Genomic DNA, 15375 nt, shown 5'->3' with positions numbered 1-15375 from the left:
TCAAACAGAGAGCAAAAATATGCAGGTTTTTGGTTGAAAAATTTAGCTGAGTGTTGGAACTTGCAGATTGATCGAACTTTGAAGTTGGATCGATCTAAGGACTTCAGATCGATCTGAGAATAAGTTCGAACGATGGGACATAGAAGTGATTTGGATGCAGGTCGAAATTTTTTCTAAGTGTTGGATACAGATGGAAGCTTGATCGATCGAACTCTCATTTGAGATCGATCAAACTTATGCAAAATGCTCAATCACAACATAAAAGCTCATGCAATCTTAACCACAGTTCTTAGCAATGCATATGAACCAAAAACAAGTATCTAGACTTCGCAAGAAATGAAATTAAAGATAGAAATGAGGGAGGAATAGGGTTTTGACGCCCTACGAAATGTCGTGCTAGTCTTTAACGTCTCTAGCAAGACATTGGGCTCTTTTAGCCTGGATCAAAGATCTTGTAATGCATCCCCTCCTTATTGGGGTGATAGATGCTTTGAACTCCACCTGACAAATGGTCCTTTGAAGAACTTGTTGGATTAGCTCAAAAGAAACTTTTGATCCCTTGTCAATGCAATCACAATCTTTGGGCTTCCATGCACTTTTAAAGTAAGAATTTGAAACAACACTTTGAGAATGCAAGGTTGAAGATGATCCCTTTGAAGTTTTGGTCTTACACAAAAGCTCACTTCCTTGACATTGAAGATCATGACATTTATCTACAACATTAACCTCTCCTTCATATTTGTCAAATGAATTGGGTGTGGGGTTGAAGATATTCAACTTCACCTTCGTGTGGCCAAATGAGATCTTCGTTATCCCCGTCCTATCATTGATGTTGGCATTAGCGGTTACAAAGAAAGGACGGCCAATGATAACGGGAATTTGGCTTTTAGGATTGGGGACTGGTTCCGTGTCAATGACAACGAAATCAACGGGGTAGAAAAATTTGTCAATCTTTATCAATGCATCCTCGATTATACCCCTAGGCTTTTTAATGGATCAGTCGGCAAGTTGTAAAACTACCGACGTCGGTTTCAATTCACCTAGGCCCAATTTGACATAAACCGAGTATGGAAGAAGGTTAACACTTGCTCCTAAGTCAAGAAGCGCCCGATTAATGATATGATCACCAATGATGTATGAAGTAGTAGGTGAACCGGGGTCCTTAAACTTTGATAAAGTGTTATGTTGCAAAATTGAGCTTACTTGCTCGGTCAAAACCACTTTTCTTGGTGCTTGGCTCTTGTTCTTCCGCTTTTGGGTGCACAAGTCTTTCAAGAATTTGGCATAAGCCGAAATTTGCTTGATTGCATCCAAAAGTGAAAGATTGACTTTCACTTGCCTAAAGATTTCCATGATTTCATTGGTTTTTGCCTTTTGCTTGTCTTTTGAAATGGATCATTTTAAGGCATTCGGAAATGGAATTTTTGGCTCAAACACTTTTTCAACATTTTTTTTTGAAAACTCTTCAACACAAGAATTTTTCAAATCACTTTGTTTCAAATTATTTTTAAAATCATTCTTCAAATCACATTTTGAAGCTTTCTCATTCACAAGATCATGTATATGCAATGAAGGAGGAATGGGATGTGAAACGGGATAGGATACAACTTGAGGTTGTACCAGTTCACTCTCTTCATTGAAATTTTTGACTTGATTGTCCATAATCCTACCACTCCACAAGGTAGTCACCGCATTGACATGCTCAATGGTGTGGCCTTCTGATGAGGAATGGGTTTCCACCACACATTGTTGCTTAGGTGGGGCATTCATAGGCATCTTTCCATTCTCTCTTGCATTAAGAGTGCTTGCTATTTGCGCTACTTAGGTTTCTAGCTTCGCAATAGATTGAGAGTGGGAATGAAGCAATTGTGTGTTTGCCTCAAGAGTGCCCAAAGCATTCAAAACTTTTTCTTTAAAGGCGGGACTTCTAGCATTTCCTTAGGAATAAGATTGGTTGGGAAAATGAGAGTTAGCAAATTGATTCCCTTATAATTGATAAGATCTATAACCTTGGGATCCATGGTTTTGAAGTGGAGGTGGAATGTACTTCCCTTAAAAACCGCCTTGGGAAGGGTTTGAGCCCTCTCCTTGGTTTTTCCAAGAGAAGGTCGGATGAGTTCTCTAACTTGGATTATAATGAGTACCATAAGGATTGTTCCCTTGGTTCACAAAAGTTTCATTGACTTGTTCATTAGGTTTATTTTGTACTTATCTGTGAGGACAATGAAAAGTAGAATGAAGAACACTAGAACAAGTCATACATGTCTCATTTGATACACGATAAGAATGGTTAGGGAAGGAAGATACTTGGTTCGTCGAGTTTTGGTTAATAAAAAATTGATCAAACCTTTGAGATAAAGACTTCATTTCGGCGACTATTTCATTTGAATGGTCGACTTGGTGTAAGCCAACACTCTTCCTACCTTGTGAATTTCTACCATTCTTGGATGATAATGTTCTATGCAAAGAATTTTCACTCATGCTCTTATAAAGACGCCACACGTCATCCTCATGCCTATCAATGTAAGAGCCACCCATGGAAGCGTTAACCATGCCTTTATATTTGTCCGATAAGCTCTCAAAGAAATATTGAACTAATTGCTATTTGGGCATGTCATGATGTGGACACTTCCTAAGCAATTCATTAAAGCGTTCCCATGCCTCATGAAACGTTTCTCCATCCCTATGTATGAATTCTCTAATGGAAGTTCTCATAGCATTGGTCTTAGAAACCGGATAGTACTTTTTCAAGAACTCTTGTTGCATTTCTACCTAAGAAGTGATTGAAAAAGGCCTAAGATTGTTGAACCAATATTTTGCCTTGTCCTTTAAGGTGAATAGAAAAAGTTTGAGTCTTAAGACCTCTTCCGGCATGTTCGTATATTTTACGGTGGAAGATACTTCTAAAAACTCATCCAAATGCTTGTAAGGTTCTTCACTTGGAAGTCCATGATAGTTAGGAAGCATTTGAATGGTTTGTGGCTTGATTTCATAGTGATGTGCTCTAAATGGTGGCAGTTGAATGCATGTGGGTGCATTATATTCATTAGTCACATAGTGATCTCTTAAAGCAAGTGGAGGATTAGCAATTTGAGGTGCAACACGGGCACCTTGATTTTGTCCTTGAATGATGGGAAGTTGTGGAACGTACATTGGCCTTGGCATTCCAAATGGAACTTGGTCTTGTTATTGTTGTGGTTGGTGAATGAATGGCCTAGGCATGTCTAATGGTACTTGAATGTTCTCATGATGCACATTTGGATGGAGGATACCTTGTTGGTCTATGTGACCAAGGTCCTCTACATGCTCTTCATTATGGCCCATTGATGTAATGAATTGGGTGGAACTAGAACTTCCTCTTCCCCTTGGATTTCTAACTACGGATTCAAGTTGCAAATCAAGAGGGACAATAGTTGGTCTTAGTGATTTACGACCATGCATGCATAATGTAAAACACACAAACACAATGAATGAACAAGCACTTTGACTTCACAACAATTCAATAAAACTTCCTCCACAAACATTTAACCCATACTCCTATGCTTTAACAACAATGATGCAAAGAACAATTAAGAATGCCTCCACGCGGGCTCAGGATTTATCTAAGAATTTAAAAACAAGCCTCCACACGGGCTGACGATTTAATTAAGGGATTGAGTAAAGAAAGTCTCACAAAGGTCCTTTAGCACTTCAACTCCAAATTTATTGCTTAGCTTAGCAATTTTTTTTTTTTTTTTTTAAATTTTTAGCATTTTTCCTTGCTTGCTTCGTTCTTTTGCTTGAATGCTCTTTTGCTTGCTGCCTAGCTCAATGCTCCTTGTCAATGATGAACAAACACAATAAGTAATAAAAAGAAAAAATAAAAACAAAGTAAAGATACGACGTTGCCTAATCCCTGGCAAATACGACATTGCCTAATCCCTGGCAACGGTGCCAAAAACTTGGTGGTGGCTCGTCGCACTACACCACAAGCTTAGAAAGTGTGCATTAAGGCGAGGGCTAAGTTTTACATTTATAAAAGCCACTACTACCTTCACTAAAAATATAGTTAGGGTGAGTAGGGATCGTCCCAAGGGATTGGAGTCGAATTTGGTTGTGGAATCACTATTAGTGTTAGTAGGTTGAGTGATCAAAAAAATATTTGGTTGGTTGATTAAACTAGAGAGCAAATTAAACTAAATAATTGAATTTAATAAAGAGTAAGTAAGAGAGAGAGATCTTGGGGTTTAGAGGTCACAACTAAACAATGCTTTTCTACACCCTTAACAAGTGACTAATGAGGGAAATGTGTGTTGTATTATTGATGTGTGTGTGTGTTTGGTTGATTCAATTAGCAAGGGTGACCAATTAAGCATATATTGTCTAATCAACATGTGAAAAGCACAATATATCTAACAATTAAGTATATATTGTTTAAATAGCAAGTGAAAAGCACAATATATCTAGCAAGTCATTAATCATTTCATTAAGCTCACAAGCTAAATACACCACAAGGTTAGAGACGTATGCTACTTTGCATTCAGATGTATGGAACATCAAACAACAAGCATAGATTGTCCTCCCATCTAACAACTATGCTACCACTACACTACAATTAAGCTAATGACACTAATTAAGCTAAAGGAGAGGCACAATCCATCAAGAAATGAGCATGAACCATCTAGAAAATTACAAGAGCATTCCATTAAGCACTATGTTTTGACAATCTTTAGATCTGTGGCATTAATACACATAGACATGTATCAATAACATAAGAAATAAAGACAAACACATGAACATCTATTCTAGCATACATATACATATGGATAGAATGAAATGATCAATTGGAAGCATTAAACCACATAAATCATTGAATAAACAAGATCTATATATATATAAGTGCCAAAACATGTATTACAAGACTAATCCCTCAATAATACACAAAATCAAGATGTAGAAAGCATGCTTGGGGCTAACTCTAGCCCCAAGAGGATGTCTAGCCACTCAAAGTAGTGCTTCTCCAACCCTCAAGGGCAAACTCCATGGAAGAAATCTACTCCTTGGTTAATGAAGAGCTCCCAAGCTTGTGTCTCTAGCCTCCTCCTCCTTTCTTCCTCCCTAAGAATAACCTCTCTTGTGTTAGATGAATCCTAAGAATGTTAATCAATCCTCCTCAAAAAGTGTATGATATTCTTTATATAGGTAGGTTAAGTGACACACAAAATGAGCTGGGGTCGTGCACAAAATATTCCCCAATGATTGGATAAGGACAACTTTCAATGAGCTGGAAATTTAACTTTTTCGCATTTGAGGAAGTGCGATCGATCGAACCTTGGACTTGGATCGATCGAACATGGCTGAGATCTATCGAACTGAAGTTGGATCAATCCTCAATGGCGGCACTTTTTGGATAAAAACAAATCTGAGATATTTCGAAGATATTTTTGAGAAAAGGACAAAAGTGGTTGGTAGGTTGTTACAACTGGATAAGATCAATCATTTGGATAAGGATAAAATAGTTCGATCGATCGAAGAATGATGTTGGATCAATCGAACTTTGAGATTTTTGAAAATGTCATCATGGCTCTGATCTATCTTGAAGTGCTGAGATCGATCATGTTAGATTGATCGAACTTTGATCTGAGATCGATCGAAGATGTTGATTTCCACCTTTTTCTTCCTTTTGCTTCCACTTGGCTCCTTTCTTTGATTCATCCCAGAATTGCTTCATTTATGCTCTTATTTAGCTGACTTAGTTTATTTTCGGGATAAGTGCCTGAAAATGGAAATAATACGAAATCAATCTAAAACGGTAAAGTAAGCTAATATTAGTTTTGGCGAGCCGGTACGGATAGGGACATGTACATAACTGAAACTAAGTGTAACACTGTTAGAAAGGTGGAAAATTTGATAATCAGATAGTATTGGAGATTTTTGCCACTTCCTATATCACAATAGGAGTAGGATTAATCAAAAGTGGATGGTTGGTAGGAATTATCGACATTAAATTGGACATTTTTCCATATGGGATAAGAGTGATGGATTGAGTAAGTTCGCTTATGAATATTAATTAGAGTAATGTTCACTTTGGAGTTTTATATCAGTTCTACAATATACTGATAATGGAGTACATTATAGCATGTGAATATCCATTATCGTGGCTGAATAATGCTATTTCGAAGGAATTTTCTGAAGCTATTGGAGCAGTAACTTTGCTTCATATCTCTATACGGAGGATTTGATCGAGAAATTATATTTGATCATGGAGGATATACTTGGGACATATATCATAGGTTTTCATGGATAATTGGAAGTATTTACATCGCTTTTCAAAGTCTTGTTTGTGATAATGTTGGCACAAGGAGGTTGGTGTGACAACATTTGAGGTTTTGTATATTACATAGTGCAGACCTCTCAACTGTTGGTTTGAAGTTGAAGTAAGGGTTGTACAATCAGACCTTAACTTCATTTAAAGAACCGTCAGAGAGAAATACTCTTATTTGTAATGGATTGCGCGTGGTTTTGAGGCGGCAGTAACATGTTGTGAATAGTCAAACTCGTATACTAAAGTTTTCTATCAAGAAATAGTTTGCTCGTGATGTCTTCCATATAGGAGGTAAGGCAATTTTTGGAGGAAGGTCGGATTTACTTCTCCATTGACTTTTCGAGGATTGTGTTTATCCACTGAGGCGATAGCCTATAGATTAGCATTACTAAAATTTTAGCGTTGGGTGCATAGAAGTTTTGCGAATCTATGCTATGGAACTTAGAGGAATATGGATGTATACCCTTGTATAAAAATTGGGTAAGGATGGGTTGTTTTTAAATACAATCTATATGTAGTATAATTTTTATGTTTTCCTAAATATAGGAACCATAATTTTCTATGAGGATTTGGTATTCAGTGGAGCCTATACACAGAGGCAGAGTCCACAACGGAACAAAAATGAATTTTAAAGAAAATAATTCAAAGTTTCGTGAATTCCGAGAACGGAATTCCTTTTGTTAGAGGAGAAGAATGTAATACCCTTAGTTTTCAAAAGGATATAAAAGGGATTTAATTATTTATTTTATTGTATTTTATGTGCTTACATGGCTATGCGCTTATGTGGCTAAATGATTATATGTTTATTTGTTTTAATTGCTTATGTGAGTTATTTAATTAATTAGGTATTTTGCTTGCTTAAATGATGTGTGGTGTAATTGTGATTATTTGTTAGGATTAAATGTGAATTATTTGATTAATTAGGTGTTAAACGATGTGTGGTTTAATTGTAATTATTTGTTAAGATTAAATGATTTAATTGCTTTATGTTTTATTTTATTTTATATTTTAAAATGGAGGGATTTGGATAGTAGTAATGGACCACTTACTTGGGTCACATGGACTACTTGGATAGGATGAGTAACAGGTACGAATATTTTACCCATGAATGTTGGTATATATATATATGGGTATATATGTATATTGATGGATATTATACTTATTACTATATTAAATAATTATATTTATAAGTATAGTTAGTTCATGTGTATATATATAGTATAAGTTAAAATTATATATATATATATATATATATATATATATTTACGTATAGACTTCATATAGATGTATTATGTTTTATTTTTATTTTTCTTTTAGTTTCCTTATCTTATTATTAGACTTGGGGTTAATATTGGATTATGGTTAATATTAGCTTATAAATATATTGCATAAGTTTGTAAAAGGGTTTCAAGAACTCTATTCACATCACAGTAGCGGCAGAAAGAAAGAGAGGAAAATAAAGAGGGAGGAAACTAGGGTTTGGCCAAGAATCAATGATCGAGCCAAGGAGGGAAATTAGAAGTTTGTTTGTGGGTAAAACCAGGAGTAACAAAGAGGGTTCAATTGTAGCCAAGGTCACTAGAAAACTTAAGAAGAAGACGGTTAAAGGTTTCAAACCGAAACCTTAAGAGGTAAGTTTTACTTCTATCTCATTCCCTTAGATTCGTGTTCTATACATGCCTAGGTAGATTCCAGGATTTAATGGACATTAAATTGATAATGTATACATGCTAAATCAGATTAAAATAGGGAGTATATTAATGAAATTGAATTTTCTTGATGTTGATTGTTCTTGAATAAAATATAGTTTTAATTTGTGATTTAGATGTGTATGGACTTCATATAATTATCTGAGATTGTTAGGACATAGAATAGAGGCTTAGGACCATTAATAGTGGCGATTGGAATGTCCGAAAGTCACCGGAGACGAAGAAGAAGGAGGATAGCAAAAGTAGAGGTGGTTCTACTCAAAGTAGAGTAGGCTCTACTCCTGGGGTTTGTTTGGGATGCGAAATTTGGCTACTGTTTGGGATTTTTTGGATTCCAGTGATGGTTGGTTGATGATGGGGGGTTTAAAATAATATTAATTGATATGTCTAAATCTCAAGAAGCATAATTTACATGCATATGCTAAGGATTGGAACAATATGAAATTTTATATATATTTACATGTGGTTATTTGATGATTTAATTGCTTAAATTTCTTCAAGCAATTTAAATGGATATTATATGATTTTGATCATGTATTAGTAGTATAATAGACTCAGTTATTTACCTGATTTTTATTATGTTAAGGATTTAATCAGTATGAAATTCAAATTGAATTTGCATATTGATAATGGAAGATTTAATTGCTTAAAATTAACTTAGCAATTAATATGGATGTTACATGGATTATTTGATGTATTTAGATTATTACATCAACTGTGGATTTATTTGATGTATTACTTTGGATGTTGTATCATTTATGGATCATATGCATTATATGCACCGGTATGAGACAGTGGCATATTAGGGATGGATTAAATAAAAATGTTAAGTCCTACCTATTTTGTATAAGGGAATGGATTAACTAAAAATGTTAAATCCTACTTATATTCGTCTCAGCTCAACTGAACAAGTTGAATGACTTATCTGGATTATTTTTGGATGGATTTTTATATATATGATTATGGTGCCACGATATGGGCTTGAGTCTCAGGATCGATGGCTAGGGAGCGTATATGTAGTGGGATGCATAACTGGCTATGATGGTTCTTGTGTACCCTGTTTGGTCTAGGTACTTATGCCCACTTCAGGTGTGTTTTGTATATTGCCTACTAGTCAGGTTGAGACCGCCTTGTAGTCCAGTGAGAGTCCCTTAGTGTGTATCTATATATATATAAAGACTACTTGTTATTGTTGGATTGCCTAGGGTGTATACGTGTATCAGATCTCTGCTTAGATTGTAGTAGAGTAGAACTTGTTTGTGGGCCTCATCCACCATTATTTTTCAGGTGTTCGTTAGGAGTAGAGGTTGTTTGTGCTGAGCAGGGATCAATTTACTTCACTCTTCCGGATTATCTACATTGGAGTTTCCTTTATGTTTCAGTGTTCTGATGTAGATAGTTATTACTGTCACTTGTTCAGTTAGGATTTTCTAAGGGTCCACATCGTATGGATTCCCGAGTTGTATTACTAGTGGAGGATTAGATGTATCAGAATATTTTATTATTTTTGAAAATTTATTCTGAGGATTTTTTTAATGGATTATCATTTTAGTTTCTTTCAGCAATTTATCTATTCTTGGTTATTATACTTGTATTCTGTGTTCGATTATTACCAATTTGTTTTTGATATCCTCGGGTATTCAGCGTGGGCTTGGCCAACCCGCGTCCGAAAATCTGGGGGTATGACAATCAATTGCTAAAATAAGTAAAGTTAGAAAGACACATATCTGTTTCTAAAAATACAAAACTTTCTAAATATTCCATTGCGTATAACTCACAAATTGGTATAAGAGCTAATCTCTACGCACTAAGTTGATTCTTGTGGAAAGTTTTGATTGATTTCAAAATTTTGTTTTCATCTTGTCTTATGCGTTCAAAGAAAGTCGTTCTAATCAATGTGATCCTTTATTTGACAGGACCAATTATAACTTTTGGAAATCAAAGATGAGGGAGTATTTGCAAAATTTAGGAGGTAAAACTTAGGCTATTGTTTTTATCTGGTTATGCATTACCTGCAGAAGATAAAACTGTGGATGGTAAAGAAATCAAAGTTTTGAAAGATACCTTTATTTTTACTACTGTTGAAACTGAGCGTAATGATGCTAATGAAAAAACTTTATATGCAATTATTAATTCTGTTATTCAATCTGAATATGTTATAATTTCTGATTGTAAAACTATTAAAGATGCTCGGGATATTTTGCAGGTCACTCATGAAGGGATTTCAAAAGTGAAGTTATCCAAAATTCAAATGCATTCTCATAACGTTAGGAACATTGTGATGAAAAAAGACAAATTATTTTCTGATTTTTATTCTAGTATTCTTGAAATTAGTTATGAACTGTGTCATTTTGGTAAAAGGGTTAGTGAAAAGAAAATATATGAAAAAATCTTAAGGTCTTTACCTAAAAAATTTCAAATAAGGGTAGAAACTATAATTAAACATTGGGATTTGTCAATCTCGAAAGTTGATGAAGTTGTAGGTTCATTGAAAAATTTTGAGATGCAGAATTTTGATTTAAATCATAAGGAAAAGAATCTTGCTTTAGAATCAACACAGGTTGAGAATTTTGTCGATGACAATTCTAATGATGATTTTGTTTTTTCTGTCTAGGCAATTCAATCAGATTTTACAAAGATAATAGAGGAGAAGGAATGACAATGGAGCTAATCTTCAAAATTTTGACATGGGGTCAAAATTTGAGATTTAATGTAAAGAAAGTAGAAGAGTCAAAAGAAACCAAATTCACTTGCTGGAGTTGTGGTGGCAAAGGTTACGCATCTAATATTTGTCCTAGTCTTAAAAACGATCAAAAGTTAACCACCCAAAAATTCATTTCAAACTCTTCTTGAACAGAAGAAGCTGAGGAGGAGAGAGATGAGTTCCAAGAGTTAGTCTAGTGTAACGACCCAAAAATTCTAACACAATAATCATCAAATTACATAAAAAATCTTCCAGAATAAAAAATAAAAACAACCTCCATAATACAAAAGATCCCCAAACATATAAGAATTCAAAGTCCTAAAATACATGTCTAAATAATCTCCAAATAGACATAAAAATTCTGCAACACAGCTCCACCCCTAAGCTTGAAACTAGGAATCCCTGATCCTCTACGGTACCTGAAACTGGAGGGTGGTGAGACGGAAAGTCCAAGTAAGAAAAATCATAACAAGAATTTCAAGGAGCTTTAATGAAAATTAGCTTCATAAAATATTCATATGCTTTTGAATAAAAATACATATATGCAATTTGAGCAAAATAATAGTCTAACAAAATATTTGAAGTAAAATCACCCCAAACCATTTAAGATATAGAGAACCCTACCCATAAAAGTAATTTTCCTCACTGGTTCTACAAAATTTCAAACTCTCAGCCTTCTCTGCATCTCTCGGCCCTATTTAAACTCAATCTTTACTTTCCTCTAACTTTTTCCAGCCCGTCCCATTTTTCTTCTTTTAATTTCTTTGCCTCCCTAGACAGTATCTCACCCGTCAAACAATATAGACACACACACACACACACACACATAATATGTGACTAAACCAAAATCGACCTTCTGTGTAAATCATTGTTATCAAAATCGCGATTCTGAGTCGTAGAATCGCACGATTCTACGACTCAAAACTCAAAATTGAGTCAAATCGTAGCAGAATCGCTCAATTGGTAAAATCGGGGGCAGAATCGGTAGAATTGGGGGTAGAATCGTAGAATCAGAGGTAGAATCGTACGATTCTACCCGATTCTACCGATTTTACAAAATTGGTTGTTTGGGCCTTTATTTTTGGGCTTTTTTTTATTTTTTGGTTGGTTTCTTCTGGGCTACAAAATAAAAGACGTCTGGCCCAAGTATAGTATACAAAGTTAAATATTTATTCTATAAAATATAAATTATTTTTCATTAGTGGCAAAAAAAGAAATATATATATGTATATATATCAATTATTTTTACTATGCATGTCGATGTTCCATAATATATTTTTGTGTTTAATTATAAAAAATTAAAAAGATCAATTATATCTCAAGGATGCATACTTGTGACTAATAGGTTTAGGCAAATTTTGGTTTCATGATCAATATTTTCATTTGCCTAATTTTTTTTTTTTTTGAAGGCTTATCATATATATTAAAAATTAAAAATAATTTAAAAGCTTAAAAGACTTACCGGATATGCGAGCCATGGTATAATCTTATAGTCTAAACTGATAATATAATAAGATTGAGTTAACACGTGGTTCATTAATTTGTTGTGTTAACTCTTGATTAATTTCATACTTGTGACTAATAAGGTCACATACACCGTAACACTTGGATTGGTGGACAAAAAGGTCTTTTTATTTCTTCAGTTTTCGAAAAAAAAAAGAAAAAAAGAAAAAAAGGAAATTGCATAGAGTTAATAAAAAAATTTCCTTTTAATATGTAATTTTAGTTTCTAACTTTGGAGATGGATGAGTTAAGATTTGAGATTTGTAAACTCATGTTATTTTGAACTACATTCTCTTTTATTTATATTCGGACTTTGTAATATTGTTAAGATTTGAGATTTGTGAACTCATGGATATGTAATATTATGTGTTTTGACATCATTTTTGTTATATTTTATAAATTTTATTGTTTAAGAAGTTAGTTTCAATTGTTTTTTTACAATTTGGTAGAATCTTACAATTCACGATCCGATTCTACGATTCCGATTTTACAGAGCCCAAAACGATTCTGCGTAGAATCCCGATTTTAACAACCTTGGTGTAAATGAATCCCGCTGAAAAACAAACATAGAAGATCTCCTTTACTTTAATCAATTATCCCACTCATAAAACTCAACAAGAATCAGGCCACTAATGACTGCAATAATCAATCTTTGAAAACTAAAAATGATGAAATAATATAATTGAAAATTCTAAAAATCCAGGTTGTGATCACAAGAATCACATGGGGTCTCTAATATATACAATATTAGTATAAGATTTTAATTTCTTTATTCCCCTCACTCTATATCCTTTCAATGGAAAAAAACAGCAATCTCCATCTCGAACTCTTCTTCAGTAGAAGTTGAGGAGGAGAGCGATGAGTTCCAAGAGTTAGTCCAGTGTAAGGACCCAAAAATTCTAATACAATAATCATCAAATTACATAAAAAAATCTTCCGGAATAAAAAATAAAAACAATCTTCATAATAAAAAAATCCTCATATATATATAAGAATTCAAAGCCCTAAAATCCAAGTTTAAATAATCTCCAAAATTGACATAAAAATTCTGAAACACAGCTCCACCCCTAAGCCTGCAACTAGGAATCCCCGATTCTCTTCGGTACCTGAAACTGGAGGGTGGTGAGACGGAAAGTCCGAGTAGGAAAAATCATAACAAGAATTTCTAGGAGGTTTGATGAAAATCAGCTTCATAAAATATACATATGTTTTTAAACAAAAATACATATATGTAATTTGAGCAAAATAATAGTCTAGCAAAATATTTGAAGCAAAATCACTCTAAACCATTCAAGATATAGAGAACCCTACCTATAAAAATAATTTTCCTCACTGGTTCTGCAAAATCTCAAACTCTCGACCTTCTCTACATCTATCGGTCCTCTTTGAACTCTTTCCTTTCCTTTTTGCCGGCCCGTCCCATTTTTCTTCTTTTAATTTCTTTGCCTCCTTGGACACTATCTCACTAATCAAACAATATAGACACACATACACATATAATATATGACTAAAACAAAATCCACCTTCGTTGTAAATGTATTACACTAAAAAAACAAACACATAAGGCAAACTGTAACTCATCTATCCCTCTCCTCCATTATCTAAACAATATAAAATAATAATAAAATCCCAGAAATCAAGTTTTCTTAAACAACAATCCCACCCATGTGAAATAAACAAAAGGATAAAGCTAACATAATAAAATAATAAAACAAAATTTCCTCCACTTTAATCAATTAACCGACTCATAAAACTTTACAAAAATCAGCCCACTAATGACTCCAATAATCAATCTTTAAAAACTAAAAATGATAAGAAATAATATAATTTAAAATCCTAAAAATCCACATGAAGGGTCTCTAATATATACCTTATTAGTTTAAGATGTTAATTTCCTTATTCCCCTCTCAGTACTCTCACTCCATATCCTTTCAATGTAAAAAACACTAATCTCCATCTCGAACTCTTCTTCAACAGAAGTTGAGGAGGAGAGAGATGAGTTCCAAGAGTTAGTCTAGACTCTTCAAAGAGAGAGAAACTGGGATGGGACTTATTTCTATCAGTATCAAGGCTTTTGGTGTCCATCTTCAATCCTCAAGCCTGTGATCTCTTTTCAACAACACTTCCAAACACAAGACGCCGACATAATACTCTGCAGTGTCCCAGAGTCAGGCACCATTTGGGCAAAGGCTCTCGGTACACCACCGTGAATCGGAGCCTTTACCCTCCCAAAGACAGCCCATTGCTCACCCAAGGACCTCGTGATCTCATTCCATTCTTCGAGTTTGAGCTTTACAACGAAAACCAGTTCCCTAACCTCGAAACCCTTCCTTGCCCTAGAATTTTTTCTACCCACTTGCCCTATGCATCACTCAATAATTCCATCAAGGAGTCCAAGCACTGTCGGATTGTGTACGTCTGCCGGAACCCGATGGACCAAATCATATCCCAGTGGCACTTCATGTCCAAGCTCCGGCGTGGAAATGTGGATCCGCTTCCGTTTAAAGATGTTTTGCGCGGGAAAGCAGAATTTTGGACCATTTTGGGACCATGTGTTGGGGTACTGGAATGCGAGCTTAGAGACGCCGCACAAGGTGTTGTTTCTGAATTATGATGATCTGAAGGAGGACACCACATTTCATCTCAAGAATTTAGCTGAGTTCTTGGGATGTCCATTTAGTTTGGAGGAAGAGGAAAAAGGGGTCGTAGAGGAAATTATAAAGTTGTGCAGTTTTGAGAATCTGAAAGACCTGAGCACAAACAAGACTGGCAAAAGGCCTTACTATTTCAGAAAAGGGCAAGTAGGAGATTGGGCTAATTATATGACACCTTCCATGGTTGAACATTTGGAGGTAGTCGTGAAAGAAAAGTTCAGTGGGCCTGGTTTAAGTTTCAAGGTCTAGCTATATATAGCTCTTTCAAGGTCTTAAGGCGCCCCTCCAAATAAATGATTTACGTTTTTATTAATAATAGAGAGCGGAGAATTTGGAAAGTATTAATTGAGTGGGATACCATATGTCAACTTCTGAAGTATTGTAAAACTGAGTTTGTTTGTTAATTGGATTAATAAATGAACAAAATTCTTCTAATTTCAATTTATATTTAAAATAATTTTGTTGGTGTTACAATCCCTTCATTTACTTCCTATTTATGTT

The 15375-nt window shown here is 34.5% G+C and overlaps 1 protein-coding gene and 1 pseudogene across 1 annotated transcript; both read left to right on the top strand.

Annotated features, from left to right (window-relative positions):
- The first annotated feature begins 2611 nt into the window (after window positions 1–2611).
- Window positions 2612–2709, top strand: LOC132297932 (small nucleolar RNA R71; annotated as a pseudogene).
- An 11994-nt stretch (window positions 2710–14703) lies between these two features.
- On the top strand, window positions 14704–15123 carry LOC132296284 (cytosolic sulfotransferase 6-like). Its single transcript, XM_059794493.1, has one exon. The coding sequence runs from the start codon at window positions 14704–14706 to the stop codon at window positions 15121–15123; it is 420 nt and encodes a 139-aa protein (XP_059650476.1).
- Window positions 15124–15375: the final 252 nt, after the last annotated feature.

The sequence above is a fragment of the Cornus florida genome, unplaced genomic scaffold, assembly GCF_030987335.1.
Source record: "Cornus florida cultivar Cherokee Brave unplaced genomic scaffold, ASM3098733v1 CherokeeBrave_3.0.0_Hap2_Chr02, whole genome shotgun sequence".
Lineage (NCBI taxonomy): Eukaryota > Viridiplantae > Streptophyta > Magnoliopsida > Cornales > Cornaceae > Cornus > Cornus florida.
This window is presented reverse-complemented; position numbering and strand designations above follow the sequence as displayed.

Coding starts and splice junctions, on each gene's coding strand:
- LOC132296284 (XM_059794493.1), top strand. CDS start 14,704: ATGTGGATCCGCTTCCGTTTAAAGATGTTTTGCGCGGGAAAGCAGAAT.